This window comes from Aegilops tauschii, chromosome 1 (assembly GCF_002575655.3).
Source record: "Aegilops tauschii subsp. strangulata cultivar AL8/78 chromosome 1, Aet v6.0, whole genome shotgun sequence".
Lineage (NCBI taxonomy): Eukaryota > Viridiplantae > Streptophyta > Magnoliopsida > Poales > Poaceae > Aegilops > Aegilops tauschii.
In genome coordinates, this window is record NC_053035.3 from 395047577 (window position 1) to 395062215 (window position 14639).

At 48.3% G+C, this 14639-nt stretch overlaps 3 protein-coding genes and 1 long non-coding RNA gene across 5 annotated transcripts; 2 read left to right on the forward strand and 2 right to left on the reverse strand.

Annotated features, from left to right (window-relative positions):
- Positions 1-1937: 1937 nt before the first annotated feature.
- LOC120963227 (uncharacterized) lies at positions 1938-4088 on the forward strand. Its single transcript, XR_005755285.1, has 2 exons — positions 1938-3632; positions 3713-4088. It is a non-coding gene; the product is annotated as an uncharacterized lncRNA (long non-coding RNA).
- A 1038-nt stretch (positions 4089-5126) lies between these two features.
- Positions 5127-5731, forward strand: LOC109745095 (zinc finger protein ZAT7-like). The gene has a single exon (XM_020304233.3). It carries the CDS (start codon positions 5162-5164, stop codon positions 5729-5731), a length of 570 nt encoding a protein of 189 aa, XP_020159822.1. The 5' UTR covers positions 5127-5161.
- A 347-nt stretch (positions 5732-6078) lies between these two features.
- LOC109745096 (ras-related protein RABE1c) lies at positions 6079-9082 on the reverse strand. Its single transcript, XM_045227977.2, has 9 exons — positions 8820-9082; positions 8544-8697; positions 7534-7606; positions 7315-7415; positions 7110-7175; positions 6927-7024; positions 6733-6795; positions 6564-6656; positions 6079-6479 (listed from the first exon to the last, which is right to left on the reverse strand). The coding sequence occupies exons 2-9, from the start codon at positions 8614-8616 to the stop codon at positions 6402-6404; spliced, it is 645 nt and encodes a 214-aa protein (XP_045083912.1). The 5' UTR covers positions 8617-8697; positions 8820-9082; the 3' UTR covers positions 6079-6401.
- Positions 9083-11032: 1950 nt separating this feature from the next.
- LOC109745097 (small ribosomal subunit protein uS8z/uS8w) lies at positions 11033-13101 on the reverse strand. 2 transcript variants are annotated; one of them, XM_045227978.2, is made up of 4 exons: positions 12812-13101; positions 11675-11813; positions 11438-11598; positions 11033-11304 (listed from the first exon to the last, which is right to left on the reverse strand). In XM_045227978.2, exons 1-4 carry the CDS (start codon positions 13088-13090, stop codon positions 11206-11208), a joined length of 678 nt encoding a protein of 225 aa, XP_045083913.1. In that variant the 5' UTR covers positions 13091-13101; the 3' UTR covers positions 11033-11205. The 2 variants fall into 2 exon arrangements, with proteins under 2 accessions (XP_045083913.1, XP_020159824.1); XM_020304235.4 differs by having other exon boundaries at positions 11675-11818; positions 12812-12949.
- Positions 13102-14639: the final 1538 nt, after the last annotated feature.

Here is a 14639-nt window from a genome sequence, read left to right on the forward strand (position 1 = left end):
TCGCTCGGGTTCAGTAACGCGTAGCCTGCAGTGCAATCACTCGGGTTCGGTTAGAGCCCAACACCTCGCTCGGGTTCAGTTAGAACCCAACGCCTCGCACCCACACGCGTGCGTGTACGAGAGAAACGCGCATCGCTCGGCCCCGACCACCCACCGTAACCGGGAACACCCCGATATTTTCCTCGCCCTCGCTTCTACCATGATTTTTTCCGTCATGGACGGCCCAAAGAATGTCATGCAGCTGCGTCTCCGGCCCACCCAAGACGAAAAGCCCATTTTCTGTCATGATTTTTTGTCATAGAAGTAGGACCCCACCACATCTATGATGATACCGTGTTTTGTCACAATTATTGTCATAGAAGTGTCATAAGTATGACAGAAAAAAATTTCATTCGGCCCAAAATGTCACGGATGTGTCTTTTTTTTGTAGTGTGTATGGGTGGTGGCCATGGATGATGTTTGAAGGAAGGCGAGTACAGGCACTTAGAGGTGGTAGCACCCTGTGTCTCGTCGGCCCTGTCGATGGAGGCGATCGAAAGTTGTACCCAGTCACTCACGTGGACAAGGGTTTCTACCGAGCACTTCGCCAGCACTGGTTTGGCCGCCATGGCGTCAACTGAGGCTACCACGGCAACACTTGGGGTGATGTTGGAGGTGATGACCACAGAGGAAACGACCTCAACAGTAGAGGTGTTAGTGCTGATGGGAGGCGACAACGTGAGCTGCTCAACTTCCTGGTGGAAGAGGTCGACAAAGGGCTCGAGGCAGAAAGTTGTGGCGGTGTCGTGGACCATGTCGACGCGGGCGCCCGTGCCGACCTAGGTCGAGCACTTCGTCGAACAGGTGATGTGTGCCATCTCGGTGCTGGTCGAGGATGCATCAGGGGCGCCCTCGATGATCTTCTGGGACTTGGCGGTGAGGCACTAGACATCGGGGGTGACCGCAACGACAGGGGCGTCGATGGAGAGGCCGCCATCGGAGGCCACGACGGCCGAGCACGTCGGCGGCGGTGGCGAAGCTCCTGTGGAGGGCTTGGCGGGCAGGGCTGCCCGGAGTTGGAGCTGCCTATCGAACTCGTCGTACAGCGCCTTAGTCTCAGCCTTGAGTTTGTCTAGGTAGGCCTTCAGCTCAGAATTCATGCTGGTGGAGGTGGAGGGAAAAGTGGGGAAAAAATTGGGCAGGATTTTGGACGAACTCGTGAGGACTTGCGGCGAATCGGAAGGGTGGAGGGAGGCTCTGATACCACGATGTTAGGATCCAACTCGCAAATCACTCTATTACAAAGAAATCAAGCTCAAGTACAAGGGAATTGAGGAGGGAGGAAGGAGAAGAACAGGAGGTAGGGGAAGAGAGAAGCCGCCGTTGCCGTTTCGTGATCCAAGCCCGGATGAATCGTTCGCTGCATCTCCTCCCGGTACTTATAGTCAATAGCAGTTGCTCGTGTACTGTCGGGCCCAGCCCATGTACGAGTCCACTAGCAGCCCACGTACATGTAGGACAGGTCCCTAACAGATGGTGAGGAGGAGGCGGCAGAGTGAGCGAGGATGCTCGGACAGCCGGTCTGGGAGGGCAAAAAATGTTTTTATCTCGCACGGACAGGTTCTTTTATGATCAGACGCATCTAAAAACTTTAAAACACCCGCCTCTTTTTTGTTGTGATGAGGCGCTATGGAAACAACACTTTAATTTGCTCATACTACTATGCATTTGAAATGAAATTAAACGAGTCTGAGCGGACGTGAGATGGTGGTGTAGCTCTGGTTTACCGAGTGTGTTTGGGGAAATATCCTATGCTCCGAAAGATGTGGTGCTCCAGGTACTCCCTACACAGGCAATGCGTTGGATGCAAAATGTGGGGACAGGATTGACCCGAATGCCCCACCCTTCGATTTTTTCAAAAATCGCCTCATGGAAGTGCAGAATAGCCGTAACGTTTCTCCAACCTGTGCTGCCCTGCTTGAACGAACACAAGCAGATAGGGGCTCCGGCGGCGAAGCTCGCTGAGTTCTGCGCCGCAACCTCACCGTCTGCTCCACTGCGACCTCGCCCTGTTACTACGTACAACAGACTGCCCGCCCCATCCACGCGCCACCATTCTCCACCTCGGCGCCATCCCGCCACCACACCCGGCGCCTACCTCCGCTACCGGCCGACGCCTACGGCCTACCTTCGCCATCAGCCGACGGCTAGATCCGCCATCTGCTGACGCTGGAGAAGACGACTCTAGCCTTCAGGTATCCCTTTGGATGTTAAAACCTTGTATTTTTGTTGTTTATTTTGGTTCTATCTGTCACCCCATTTATGCTGATTGTGTTAGATGTAACTAATCCTAGCTGAGATTAACTGCGGTGATGTCTCTCTGTATTTTTCTTAGACTACATATTCGAGAAATCACTGAAACCACTTGCTATATTTTGCTTAGACCAAATATTCGAGAAATTACTTACAAAAAATGTCAGTAACTTATGGCAAGAGATGAGTTCGAAATAATTTTAACCGATTCAAAGTAAAATGTCAGCAACTTAGAACAAGTAGTTTTGGTGTGATGTGGATGAAGCATCTAGCACTTGTACAATTAATGGAGGATAATAATTGCAAGTCCATGCCCATCTAGTCAGATCAGAGTGACACTGTTGAATTAAGAGATCATTTTCCTTGCGCTACTGCCTACTATACATGAACAAAACCAAGATAACAAAAAGTGTCTCGCAGATTGTTGCTCGCCCACAGATATGCAGAAGAACAATCCACACAATTGATAAATATGTGCACAAATATGAAATGTTCCCTAACTTAAGTACCTTTCAGATCCAATGTGTATGGTACGCATGTGCTCCGGGCCACCTTCAGGGTTGCTGTTTTTGCAACAGTAAAACTGTGGCAGCATATCAACGGCGACATTTATCTTTGTTGTTGCCTGTTCTCCAGAGAACATAGGAAGCAATCTATATTACAAGTTGGTTACTGGAATTCAATGTGGAACATAAATAGCTTTGCACGTAAGAATTTTTCAGATGCTGTTTAGCATTGCTATGAATAATCTGTTTCCCAAAATCATGAGTTCTTATTACTAGATAAAATTTGGCATTCATGCTCATGTACACAAGATAATAATGGATAAAGTATACTAAGTAAATGGGCAAGGTTATTGTTATATATTCCATAAACAAATATTTGTAAGAATGCGCACCACCAATGCAGTTCCTCTGTTTTGCTTGTAACTAAGTACTTACAGAGCTATAACCCACTGTCTTCATAGAACAGAGGAACACCTCCGGAAGAATACTGGCAGGCAAAAGGTTATCATTATATATTGTATAGAAAATTGTAATTATGTGTATGGGTGAAGACTGAATAGTCAAAAAATGATAAGCTACTGAAGTTGTCGTCTTTTGCATCTTTGGTGCAGGATTTATAAGTACAAATCTCGGTTCATGGACCTGCTAATTCTTTATTCTTAGAATTAGCTTACCTTCTCAAATCAACTTGCTGAATGTTTATGTTGTGCATTTCCTATGGAATATATATGTTTTTGATCTTGGAAAATCCATGATACTCGCTGTACCATAGAGTTGTTGTCGTATTTATACGTGTTGGATGAATTCATCAGCGTGAAGCAACAGGCTATCAAGGTACATGATGTCCCTGATCTTTCTGTTCCAAAACTGGAGTTTGCGAAATATTTGACTAGAACTTGTTTGATATTTTGCAGCACAACCCATGGGAGCAGACATCACTTCGCGATTAATTAATGGATGACAAATGCCTTTGTTCATGTGCTATATGAAACTGGTTACATTGTTGTAGACTTTTGGTACAACTTGTACAACTAGTTGCCACTGTGTTGCAGCTAGCATCCCATGCCCTGTTTCTTTTTTCTGTAACATGCACAAGAGTGATGTTGGTTTCGTGAGCGTGACTATACTGGCCTGGGATACTGACGAAGTGCAACAAGGCATTGGTTGCTTCCTGAATATTCTACTTTCTCATCCTGTACAATCGTTTAGTTTCTTTGGTTGTAGCCTGGTTTTCTATTTTGCTTGTTGTAACTGGCCCAGTTTGAATATTCCATGACACTATGTGTACTATATTTTCTGTGTTGGATGAAGCTAGAATCATTAACACAAAGTGAACACATGCTGATGGCACCTGACGGACAGAAAGTACGCCCTCAGTTCAACCTTGCAAGTTGATACTCCCAGAATACCAATCAATGGCACATTTTTTTAGAAAATGTTTGAAAACTTACGAAACCTGTTCCAAAGATGCTACACTGGACGTGTTTCTTTTCCTGAGTGGGGCAGCACATCTTTGGAGCAATTTGATGCAACTGTGACTGCTATTCCATCATGTCCCTGCATTTAGTATCTGACGACCGGGCTGCATTCGGTGCATCCGGAGCACCCAATCGATCGGAGTACAGGATATTTCCCCGGTTTACCGAACCCAAACGACGGACGTCTTCTGCGGGCGCATGCGGTCTCGCTGCTGTACAAGCAAATTTCATTGCCACGTCTGTCGTGCAGCAATTTCCTGTGTCTTCAGTACTAATGGGAGTAGTTTACTGAAACATCTGCAGAAGTAAGCCAGCAAGAGCCAGAGCTGCAGGTTGGCACCAATCATCGGTTAGAAAATGAGGCGATTCAGCCACCAACCCAACAACGTGGAAAGCACTGACATACATGCACGAACGCCGGTCAGGCTAAAGAAACCTACCGCGGCGCTCCGGCCGGCGTCCGGACGTCGCGGAAATCGATTGATCCCGGAGAAACGACCGCGCGATCGGACGGCGGCCGGTACACGTCCGGTCGCCGGATGCAGACCGCACCACCTACCATTAGCGCCCGCCTTTCGACCTCAGACGGCAGCTACGTGCCACGTACTGCGTGTGTCCACTGTGGCAATTAATCCTTTCAGACCACGGCATGGAAATGCATACCGACATCTAGAAACCCACGAAATTCTCATTCTGCTCCAGGTCTCCAGTGCACTCCTTGACCTGTAGGACGACACTAATCTGGCTAGCTGTGGACACAGGCGAATTCGGGGAGCCTCCGTGTATGCTTGCGCTATATATGGCCGTCTACACTGCATGCCTCCAGGACAGAGCTGGTCAGCTGGATTGCACGTACAATTCGTTCGCCGTGGCAGCGATATAGAAATGAGCGAGAGGCACAAGCTGCTCGGGGAGAGGGAGGACGACGCGGTCGGCGCGCCGACGCGCCGATGGGAGTCGCCGCGGCGAGGCGCGAGCGGGGAGATGGCGCCGGCCCACAGGCCCCGGGGCCGCGTGTTCGAGTGCAGGACGTGCGGCAGGCGGTTCCCGACGTACCAGGCGCTGGGCGGCCACCGGGCCAGCCACGGGCGGCATCTTCCCAGCGCCAGCAGGCTGCGCGACGGCGACGCCCTCGGGCTCCGGCTGCTGGAGCCACGCGGTGAAGAGGCGAGGCCGAGAACGCACGGGTGCCCCGTCTGCGGCGTGGAGTTCGCCGTCGGGCAGGCGCTCGGCGGGCACATGAAGCGGCACCGTGCTGCCATGGCCGACGCCGACGCGAACGCGCGCGGCACCATGGCGGCAACGTCCGTGAAGGATGACGGCGCTGGAGCAGAGTGCACGCCCGAGATCTGCCTGGACTTAAACCTGGCGCAGGCGGAGAAGTGCGCGAAGTGCAGGAACGCTACACATAAATCAAATTTCGATGTTTCAACAAAATCTGAATTTTATTTGTGAATGTTCCATGACATTCGCCTCTGCACCTAAATATTTCAATTCCAATTCCGAATGCCTACAAATTTCAAATCACGTGATTGCAGTTACTTTTCTGATGTCTTTGTTACGCCGTGCTTTTTATTCTCAGTGTTGGTATTTCTCGGTTGCCTGGAATGCAATTTTAGTGCTCACTTCAAGTTGCAGATCAGACCAATATGCAATCTACCATATGAGAGATCAACACATGGTAGTATGAGACAAGACAGAACACCGTTGATTGTTGTTCAGAATTCAGAAGGCTACAAAAAGTGAGCGAGACCAACTACCTGTATACATGCAAGAACAGCACAAGAGCTCACACCACAGCATCACAACAAGTTATTCCATGCATATCGATTGCTCGGAAAGAAACAGCAGCAAGCCAACAGCATGGATTTGAAATCATTACACACTGTAGCGAGAGGTTCAACGGACTGAAATCCAGCGTACAATAGCTCCCAGCAATGGCAACAGCTACGTCAACGGCAAGGGTAGTTGCTTCAAAGAATGGGAAGCGAATATAAGTACAACCAGATCTGTATCATAAGTCATAATTTTCTTCTTGATTGACATTCTTCCTATAACAGACAAGCAGCAGCAGGAACCGAATGATGTCAAATAAACAATGATCACGGACACACTGACTCGTCCCTTAAGAGCCACAGCAGGCAGACCCCGAAGCTGCCGGGGCGTCGCCGCCTTCTGCCTTGTTAATCTTGATTGTCTTGTCCTGCAAAGTGGAGAACAAATCCCTCAGGGCACCGAACAAGATGGTGGAGACCCGGCCGTAATTGAGTAGAGTTATTATCTGTACCTCAGGCTTGGAATCGGTCTCGGCAAGCCTCTGCTTAATGTCGCGGGCAATGGAGAAGAAAACTTGCTCCACGTTGAGGTTTGTCTTGGCACTCTGAAAGACAGCACACAATGAAATTAGAAAGACTCCTCTCCACTGGAACGATCAATCAATTTGACAAGCAACATACAGTTTCAAAGAACTTGATGCCGTATTCATCAGCCAAAGCTTGCCCCTTCGCAGTAGGTACAGCCTAGAGAAACAATAGAAAATAAACCATTTAAATAGTGATTTCGAACCTATAATACAAAGTAAGGCCTAGTCAAATAAGTGTCTCAACCTTGGTACAACTTTGTACTAGGGAGGGGATTTGTGGACACATACCCTTTTACTCTCATCCATATCAGCCTTGTTGCCAATCAAAATTTTGTTGACATTGTCAGAGGCATGCTGCTCGATGTTCCGGATCCAGTTCCTTATGTCTGTGTATCCAGTGAATCAAAGGTCAATAAAGGCAAAGACATCAAAATGGAAGCATTAGGGGGTACACAAGTAAGAAGACGGTACTGTTGAAAGATGACTCGTCGGTGACGTCATAAACAAGCAGGATACCCATGGCTCCACGGTAATACGCTGAAATATAATAAAGAAATGAAGTTTAGTTGGTCAGAAACGTTATGCATATACAGCATTTCCTCTTGGTAAGAAATAATTCTATCACAATAACTTCACAGCAAACAGTATGGCAGATTGGAACAATCCTTATTCATACCAGTGGTAATAGTCCGGAAACGTTCTTGACCAGCCGTGTCCCATATTTGTAGCTTAATACGTTTCTGATCCAGCTCTATTGTTCTGATCTTAAAGTCAATACTACACGAACAAATGAGAAGAATTAGTGTAGGGCAACAAAGGAGGTGTCTTAGCTTCCACTTGATATAGGATGACACTATGAGCAGTAAACAATCCTCCCAACAACAAAAAGACCAACCCGATCGTGGTAATAAAGCTCGTAGTGAAGGAGCCATCAGAGAACCGCAGAAGGAGGCAACTCTTGCCAACACCTAAACACAGAAAAATGGAGAAAGAAGTCTTTATCAGACAATAGTTGATATAAAGTTCACTAGCAAACATGCCACTGGCTAAAAAACAATTAAGTACGGACTAAATAAGTTATTATTAGTTAACTCCGATCATCCCCTCTGGGAAGCAAGGCACTCCCTCTATCTCTATCTTTATCAACTCTCAGCAACGCATTGCCGTTCAATCTATGGCGTCTACTAGCCACATAACAGCACATATAACACCAAAAGGAGGCATCTTTGACATGTTCCGAAGCAATTTATATTTCAAGCTACACATTCTTAACCTCTTTACCATAGAGCAGGAGCAGCAAAAGAATGCTAAATGATTGTGCGGCCTGTTCTCGGTGTGGCCTTGTAAACTATACAAACAACCACAGATGATAAAGTCAAGCCTGCCTCACAATCTTTCTTTTAAACAAGTATTAATGCTTATTCTACCAAGCTAGGAGTGTGATAGCACCATTCCAGAAGCTGGACCGTTCCCAATGCTCCTCCAACCACAAGTTCCCAATTGAATGTCCATCCATAAAATTGGACAAAAAATAGCTGCAACACGCAACCTATCCCCTCTCCTCGCTCGAAATTCTCCCGATTTTGCATCAGAAACTAATGCATGCTAGCCCATGGTGAGCACCTCATCCTAAAGCAAGCCACGGATGCTTGTACGCACAATAATAGCATGCTCCGAACAAGGAAGCAGGCAGAGGCTATTCAGGAAACATTCCCCTCGCTCTGGCGCTCCAAATGGAAGAGGAAACACACGAATTCGCTCGCAGGGGAACGTAAATGAGGAATCCCTGCGAGATCCGCTTGGTCTACACGCCCAAATCCTGCCGTGATCCTGCACGAGCGCGCGGGCGACGTCGCGGGGCGGAAGCGGGGAGAGGGGGGGAGAGATCTAGCGGGGGGCACGAACCGCTGTCCCCGATGAGGAGGAGCTTGATGAGGTAGTCGTAGTCGGCCCGGGCCCTCGCCGGCGGCGCAGCCATGTCGCGCGCACCCGCCTCCTCCTCGTCCTCGTCCTCCTCCTCCTCCTACCCCTCGATCGGCGCTGGTGCTGATCCCCCGACCTGCGAGCCAAAGGCCAAAACGAGCGTCAGGCGCGAGGAATAATGGCTGGCTGGCTGGCGCGACCTCGACGGCGCGCGAGGCGGGCCGGAGGGCGGCGCGGGGGGGCGGGATCGGCGCGAACCGGCAGACGAGGGGGCGGGGATCGGGGCGCGGGCGGTGGCGGATCTGGGGGGGAGGGGGAGGGGGCGGGGGGGCGGGGGCGAGGCGAGGAGGACGGCGAAATCGATTTTTTTGACGTGGGGGGTTAAATGGTGGCTGGTTTGATTCGTCGGCCTCTGGAGTTTTGTTTTTGTGCTTCCACGATTCGACTCGACGGGGCGCTGCGCGGTGCGTCCGTCGGGTCGCTTGGATTGGAAGACAGTGCTCCCGCTCGCCCGCCCGCCCGCGCGGCCACCGACCGGTGACCCTATGCGCTGCGCGGGTCGCGCCGCGTGAAAGGGCCTCGGAGACGCTGACCTGTGGGGCAGGCGCATGCCTCTGCTTGCCCGGGGCCCGCGTGTCTGCCAGATCGGATGGAACCTTGGGTGTATATACGTGTGGCGATCAAGTGTGTGTGTGAGAGAGCTTGCGTTTCTGCCTCTGGTTCAAGAAGAGCGACAAAATAGTTGTGCCAAACTTTCCAAATTCTGACTTGAAATGCTACCATGAGATGTGTGAAATTTCCACAACAAAACTACCTTCAAACCAAGCACAAGGCGTGAACCAACATGTAATTGGATGGCTAGAAGGACAATGGTATCCTCAGTCCATCAAGATTCAAGTCCCGGTGCTCGCATTTATCCTAGATTTATTCCAGTATTTTCGACGATGCGTGTTCAGTGGGAGAAAACGTTCCCGTTGACTATGAGGCGCCTACGGTGACTTCGTAAAATTTCAAAATGATATGCCGGCTTAGTCTCTTTGAGGTGCTCATAGGGTATGATGTGCGTGTGTGCGTTCAAAAGGTTGAGAGTATGCGTGTTTATATGAGCGCTTGGTTTTGTACTGTGTTAAAAAAAGCACAAAGCTTTATGCATTGTATTGTGTTTTCTTTCCACGAGGAACTTGGATCGCTTAGGCACTGTATAACGGCTGGTGCTTGCACGGGTGCCTGAGAGGTCTTTCCCCGAGGCAAAAGCAAAGGTTTGCTTCCGGTACCAGACGGTGTTTGCACAATGCAAGTGCTCCCTTGAAGTCATGCGAAAGCGAGGTAGAAACAACCGAAGCACCTCAAAACTGCAAGACGACATTTATTCGCGACGCAACGCTGCTCTTTTTCATTAAGCACATGTGCGTATGCACCCACCATTGTTTCCAGGCTGATGTGGTCATCGGTATGTAAGTATGATGTGTAACTTGTGTCGAAACCACTTCCTAAAATAAAACATTTATTCTGATCGCCGAACAGAAAAGATGTATCGAAACAATGTTGGGTGTGCGAAAACCATGACCTAAGAGCGGCGAGCTTTCGAGAACCACTATAACCGCAGGAGGGCTCTCGGAATCAGTTACAAGCAAAAGCTAGATCAGATGCTTGCAACTATCACTCAACCCACTTCACCGATGTCCATTCTCGTTGGGAAGGAGGAGAAAAGGGAACAATGTATGCAGTGCCAAGCATAAGCAACCGGCGGCCTCGGCCATTCTTTTTTATCGGACGGAGGAGAGAAAGGGAACAGCACTGGCTTCCTTTCAACTCCACGACGAACGCCCTTTGTGTGGGTGGTGGTCACGCGGCCTCCATGCCACCATGGCTTGCAAATGTTAAGTTGCCGGATTCTTTTGCTAGTGAGTGCTGTTGCAGCACGCATAAGGTTGCTCCGCGGATGGTCAAATCGAAGTATTCCGGTGAGGTTACCGCGAGAGCGGCGGTGTGCGGTGGCTAACGGCGTCTGGGCCCGTCAAGTGTGACGATAATAACCCAACTAACGCAAGTGCCTCCAAACAAACAGCTCATGCCCAGACGAGACCAGTTCTGGACAACTAGACCAGTTCCGTGTCAATGGCCCATGGCACATGCAAGGCTTAGTCCTCAAGACTCTAATAGTGTGAGAGATGTTTACTAGCTGTTTTTCTGAATAATAACAGATGCTTCAAAGACTGGTTCACGGGAGAAATCTTAATTTATAAATGCCAATGATTTAAATAAGCGTGTGGAAATGGCCGTCCTCAAAGATCCTATAACAATGCTACTTATGCTAAAGGAAACATAAATTTTAGGGTTGGGAAGGACTTGAAATGCCCACCAAATAAGATTCTTCCAGCTAAGGGGGGCTAATAATATCCCTGCATGTGCTTGGGTATATGCAGCTTCAGAAATACAGCAAACACATGACACAGGACACGAATGGCATCTTCAAAGTCATAATTCATCGCAGGTAAGACCAAAGTGCATCTCATAATTAACTGAATCCAACATAACATAACAAAGGCATAGCAGCTATGCAGGCAAAAAGTAGACAACCTTGATGTCCTGAGATAACATCCTATCACACCGGTCTGAAATACAACTTTCACAAAATTTCCGCTCAGTAGAAAAAGCCTAGCACTTTGCCACCAACGTTCTTCCTCCTGGCTTCCTCGTGATCCATGATGCCAGCAGAGGTTGTCAGGACGATGTAACCAAACTGCAGATCAAACAGGTAAACTTGGTTATAGTAATGGTAATAACTTGGAAATTGTCATGGCTCACAGTTCATGAGCTCAAAATATGACAATGCTACACAGTTTGCAGTGAAATGAATAGGCAAAGAAGCTGACCTGACGAGATGGAAGCAGCCTGGCGGTCCATCCCTCGATCTCCTTGACACCAACATCAAAGCGGGGGCTGATGACTCCACACTTGTTCAGTCTGCCGTTCAACTCCACAACAATCTTGCCAGATCTGTGGTCATCAACATACTCAAACTCACCAATGTAACCTGCAGATAAGAGAGGCAGTTAGTAATCCATGCTCTGGGACAGTTGCATATAGAACATGGCTGAAAGGGAACTAACCGTGCTTCTGCATGACGATGAGGAACTTGATGATCACCTTTGAGGAAGGCCTGATCATGACCTGCCTCTTGCCACGCTTCTCAGCGTTGTACATGCTCTTGAGAGCATCATTCAGGACGCTAACCCTCACCATCCTTGCCTAACCTAATGAGACAGGCACAAAGATTTGTAAGACCACACTACCACTGCACGTGTTGCTGCTAAGTTTAAAACGACACAATCAGATGCAAAGAGTAATGAGTGGCAAGATTGGTTTCTGAACAGCAGCTAAACTGACACTGGGAGACAGCATGTCAAATTGTGACATACAAAAGTAAGAGCAGCACATAGAATAAATCTAGGTGGAATTCCATTATTCATCTAAATCATCATGGTTTACAAGAATGGTAAGGAAATGAAAAATGACTAAAGGTAAACATCAAAGCTTCGTTTGGCACCACTACTTCAGAACACACCTACTTGGACTTGCTAACACAGAAGCAAACCACAAACTTAAACAGTAGGACAGACTGTCATGTAAATGGTTTCCTAAAGTGCTCATGAAACAGATATACTGTAATTGGCAGTAAACCCTAGCAAAGCATAACACAAAAGCTAAATATGCCACAAAGGGGCCTCCCAAAATCCATGGTGGCCCAAACCAACTACTTCAGACTAAACATTTTGTTACCCTCTATGGCAGGTTTCGGAGCAACTCGGCAGCAATTGTGCAGACAGATGTCACAGACCAGTACCGCGCGTCATTGATCCGCAACAGAACATAATCAATTCATCATTTCTATGATGGCAAAAACACGCCAAACAATTTGACTGGTACGATTCACGGGATGAAACTAAGGGATCTACTCCACACAGCCGCAGCGGACCCGTGATCCTAGAATCTAGAACATCTTAATTCATCACCACACCTGAAGCTGCACTCGTTTCGCACCGTTTCCTACTACATACAACTACCCGGATAGACAAAACAAGCAAGAACATGGGATTAAACAACTACCAAACCAAGGATCTGATCAGTATAACAACATAAAGGGAGCAAACACCTTCAACACCTGCCCTAACCCGAAGGATCTCTACGCGCGCGCGAGGGGGCAAGGAGGGGACGGAGAGGGGGTCGATGACCCGCGGAAGACGTACCTCGTAGGGGGGAGAAGCCGGGAGCTCTGTGCTTGGGTTGGGTGGCGGCGGGGAGGCAAGGGCGAGGGAGGAAGGCGACGGCGGGGAGAGAAACAGCCCGAGGTAGGGTTTTGAGGTGTTAAAAAAGGCGAGCGGATGGGTGCGCGCCCGTTGGATCTGGGTTGGACGGTGGTCGATCGCTTCGAGGGGTGGGTGCCCTAGATGGATGCGGGCATTTGTGGTTTGGTCCTTCAGTGCTTGGATATTTGAGCAACGGTTCGTGGTGAGGAGAGATGACATGTGGGGACAGGTTGACTATGGCCGTAAAGAATTACGTTCACCCGCAAAAAAAGAGTCAATCTTATGTAAAGCTCGCCATAGTAATCTATAGAAGACAATAAAAAACAAATGTAGAATGGATTGTTTCTTGGTTTTATCTCTAATAACTATACCCCTAAATATATGTTCACTGATGTTGTTTCTAATCATCACTTAATTAAGAGATGGCACTCGTGAGATAACATTATCGTGCACGTCCTTACACCGTCACCCACAGTAAGTAGTAGAATGATTTCACCACTAATAGCATCTTTGATTCGCAACATTTCACAAACATGGAAAATATGCAAAATGTAAGAATATGATAGGATTGCATTTGAAAGGATTGAGAAGAGGTGTTTAGAGGGGGGGTGATTAGACTCTCAACAAGCAAAAGTAGCAGTTTTTAAATTCTTCACGTTGAGGTGGAGTTTTAGCACAAGTTTAAGCATTCACAATACATTTCAAACAAGCATGGCAAGAGTATATGAGCAGCGAAAAGTAAAGCATGCAAGTTGTAAGAAAGTAAAGGGATAGGATTGGAGTGTGCAAACGCAACTGGAGACAAGGAGATTTTTGGCGTGGTTCCGATAGGTGGTGCTATCGTACGTCCATGTTGGTGGAGACTTCAACACACGAAGGGTAACGGTTGCGCGAATCCACGGAGGACTCCACCCACGAAGGGTCCACGAAGAAGCAACCTTGTCTATCCCACCATGGCCATCGCCCACGAAGGACTTGGCTCACTTGGGTAGATCTTCACGAAGTAGGCGATCTCCTTGCCCTTACAAACTCTTTGGTTCAACTCCACAATCTTGTCGGAGGCTCCCAAGTGACACCTAACCAATCTAGAAGACACCACTCTCCAAAGGCAATAGATGGTGTGATGACGATGAACTCCTTGCTCTTGTGCTTCAAATGATAGTCTCCCCAACACTCAACTCTCTCTCACAGATTTGGCTATGGTGAAAAGATGATTTGAGTGGAAAGCAACTTGGGGAAGGCTAGAGATCAAGATTCTTGTGGTTGGATTGGAATGTCTTGGTCTCAACACATGAGTAGGTTGTTCTCTCTCAGAAAATGAGTAGTGGAAGTGTAGGCACGTTCTGATGGCTCTCTCTTGAATAGAGAAGGGGGTGGAGGGGTATATATAGCCTCCACACAAAATCTAACCGTTACACACATTTGACCCAACTCTGTCAGACCGAATAGATGAACTCGGTGAGACCGATTCAGTTCAAAATGTGAACGTTAGGATTCTCGGTGGGACCGACATGATCAACTCGGTGGGACCGATGCGCTAGGGTTAGGGCAAAACCTCATCTCGGTGTGACCGATTGCATGAACTCGGTGGGACCGATTTCAGCAATGAGCAAACAGAGAGTTGGTCAGGCAAACTCGATGGGACCGATTGCACATTTCGGTGAGATTGAAATAATTGCAACAAGCAACAGAGAGTTTGCAAGGCCATCTCGGTGAGACCGAGATCCCTATCGGTGAGACCGAATTGATTAGGGTTTCTGGCAGTGGC

Bases quoted from the DNA above. Each gene is read 5' to 3' on its own strand.
- LOC109745096 (XM_045227977.2), bottom strand. From the start codon at position 8,616: ATGGCTGCGCCGCCGGCGAGGGCCCGGGCCGACTACGACTACCTCATC. The intron at 7,176-7,314 runs GTATGAATAAGG...ATTATATTTCAG, and splicing joins TTTCCGGACTATTACCACTG to CGTATTACCGTGGAGCCATG. The intron at 7,025-7,109 runs GTACCGTCTTCT...CTGGATACACAG, and splicing joins CGACGAGTCATCTTTCAACA to ACATAAGGAACTGGATCCGG.
- LOC109745097 (XM_045227978.2), bottom strand. From the start codon at position 13,090: ATGTCATCTCTCCTCACCACGAACCGTTGCTCAAATATCCAAGCACTG. The intron at 11,814-12,811 runs GTACGTCTTCCG...TCATTAGGTTAG, and splicing joins CGGCTTCTCCCCCCTACGAG to GCAAGGATGGTGAGGGTTAG. The intron at 11,599-11,674 runs GTTAGTTCCCTT...TCTTATCTGCAG, and splicing joins CATCGTCATGCAGAAGCACG to GTTACATTGGTGAGTTTGAG.
- LOC109745095 (XM_020304233.3), top strand. From the start codon at position 5,162: ATGAGCGAGAGGCACAAGCTGCTCGGGGAGAGGGAGGACGACGCGGTC.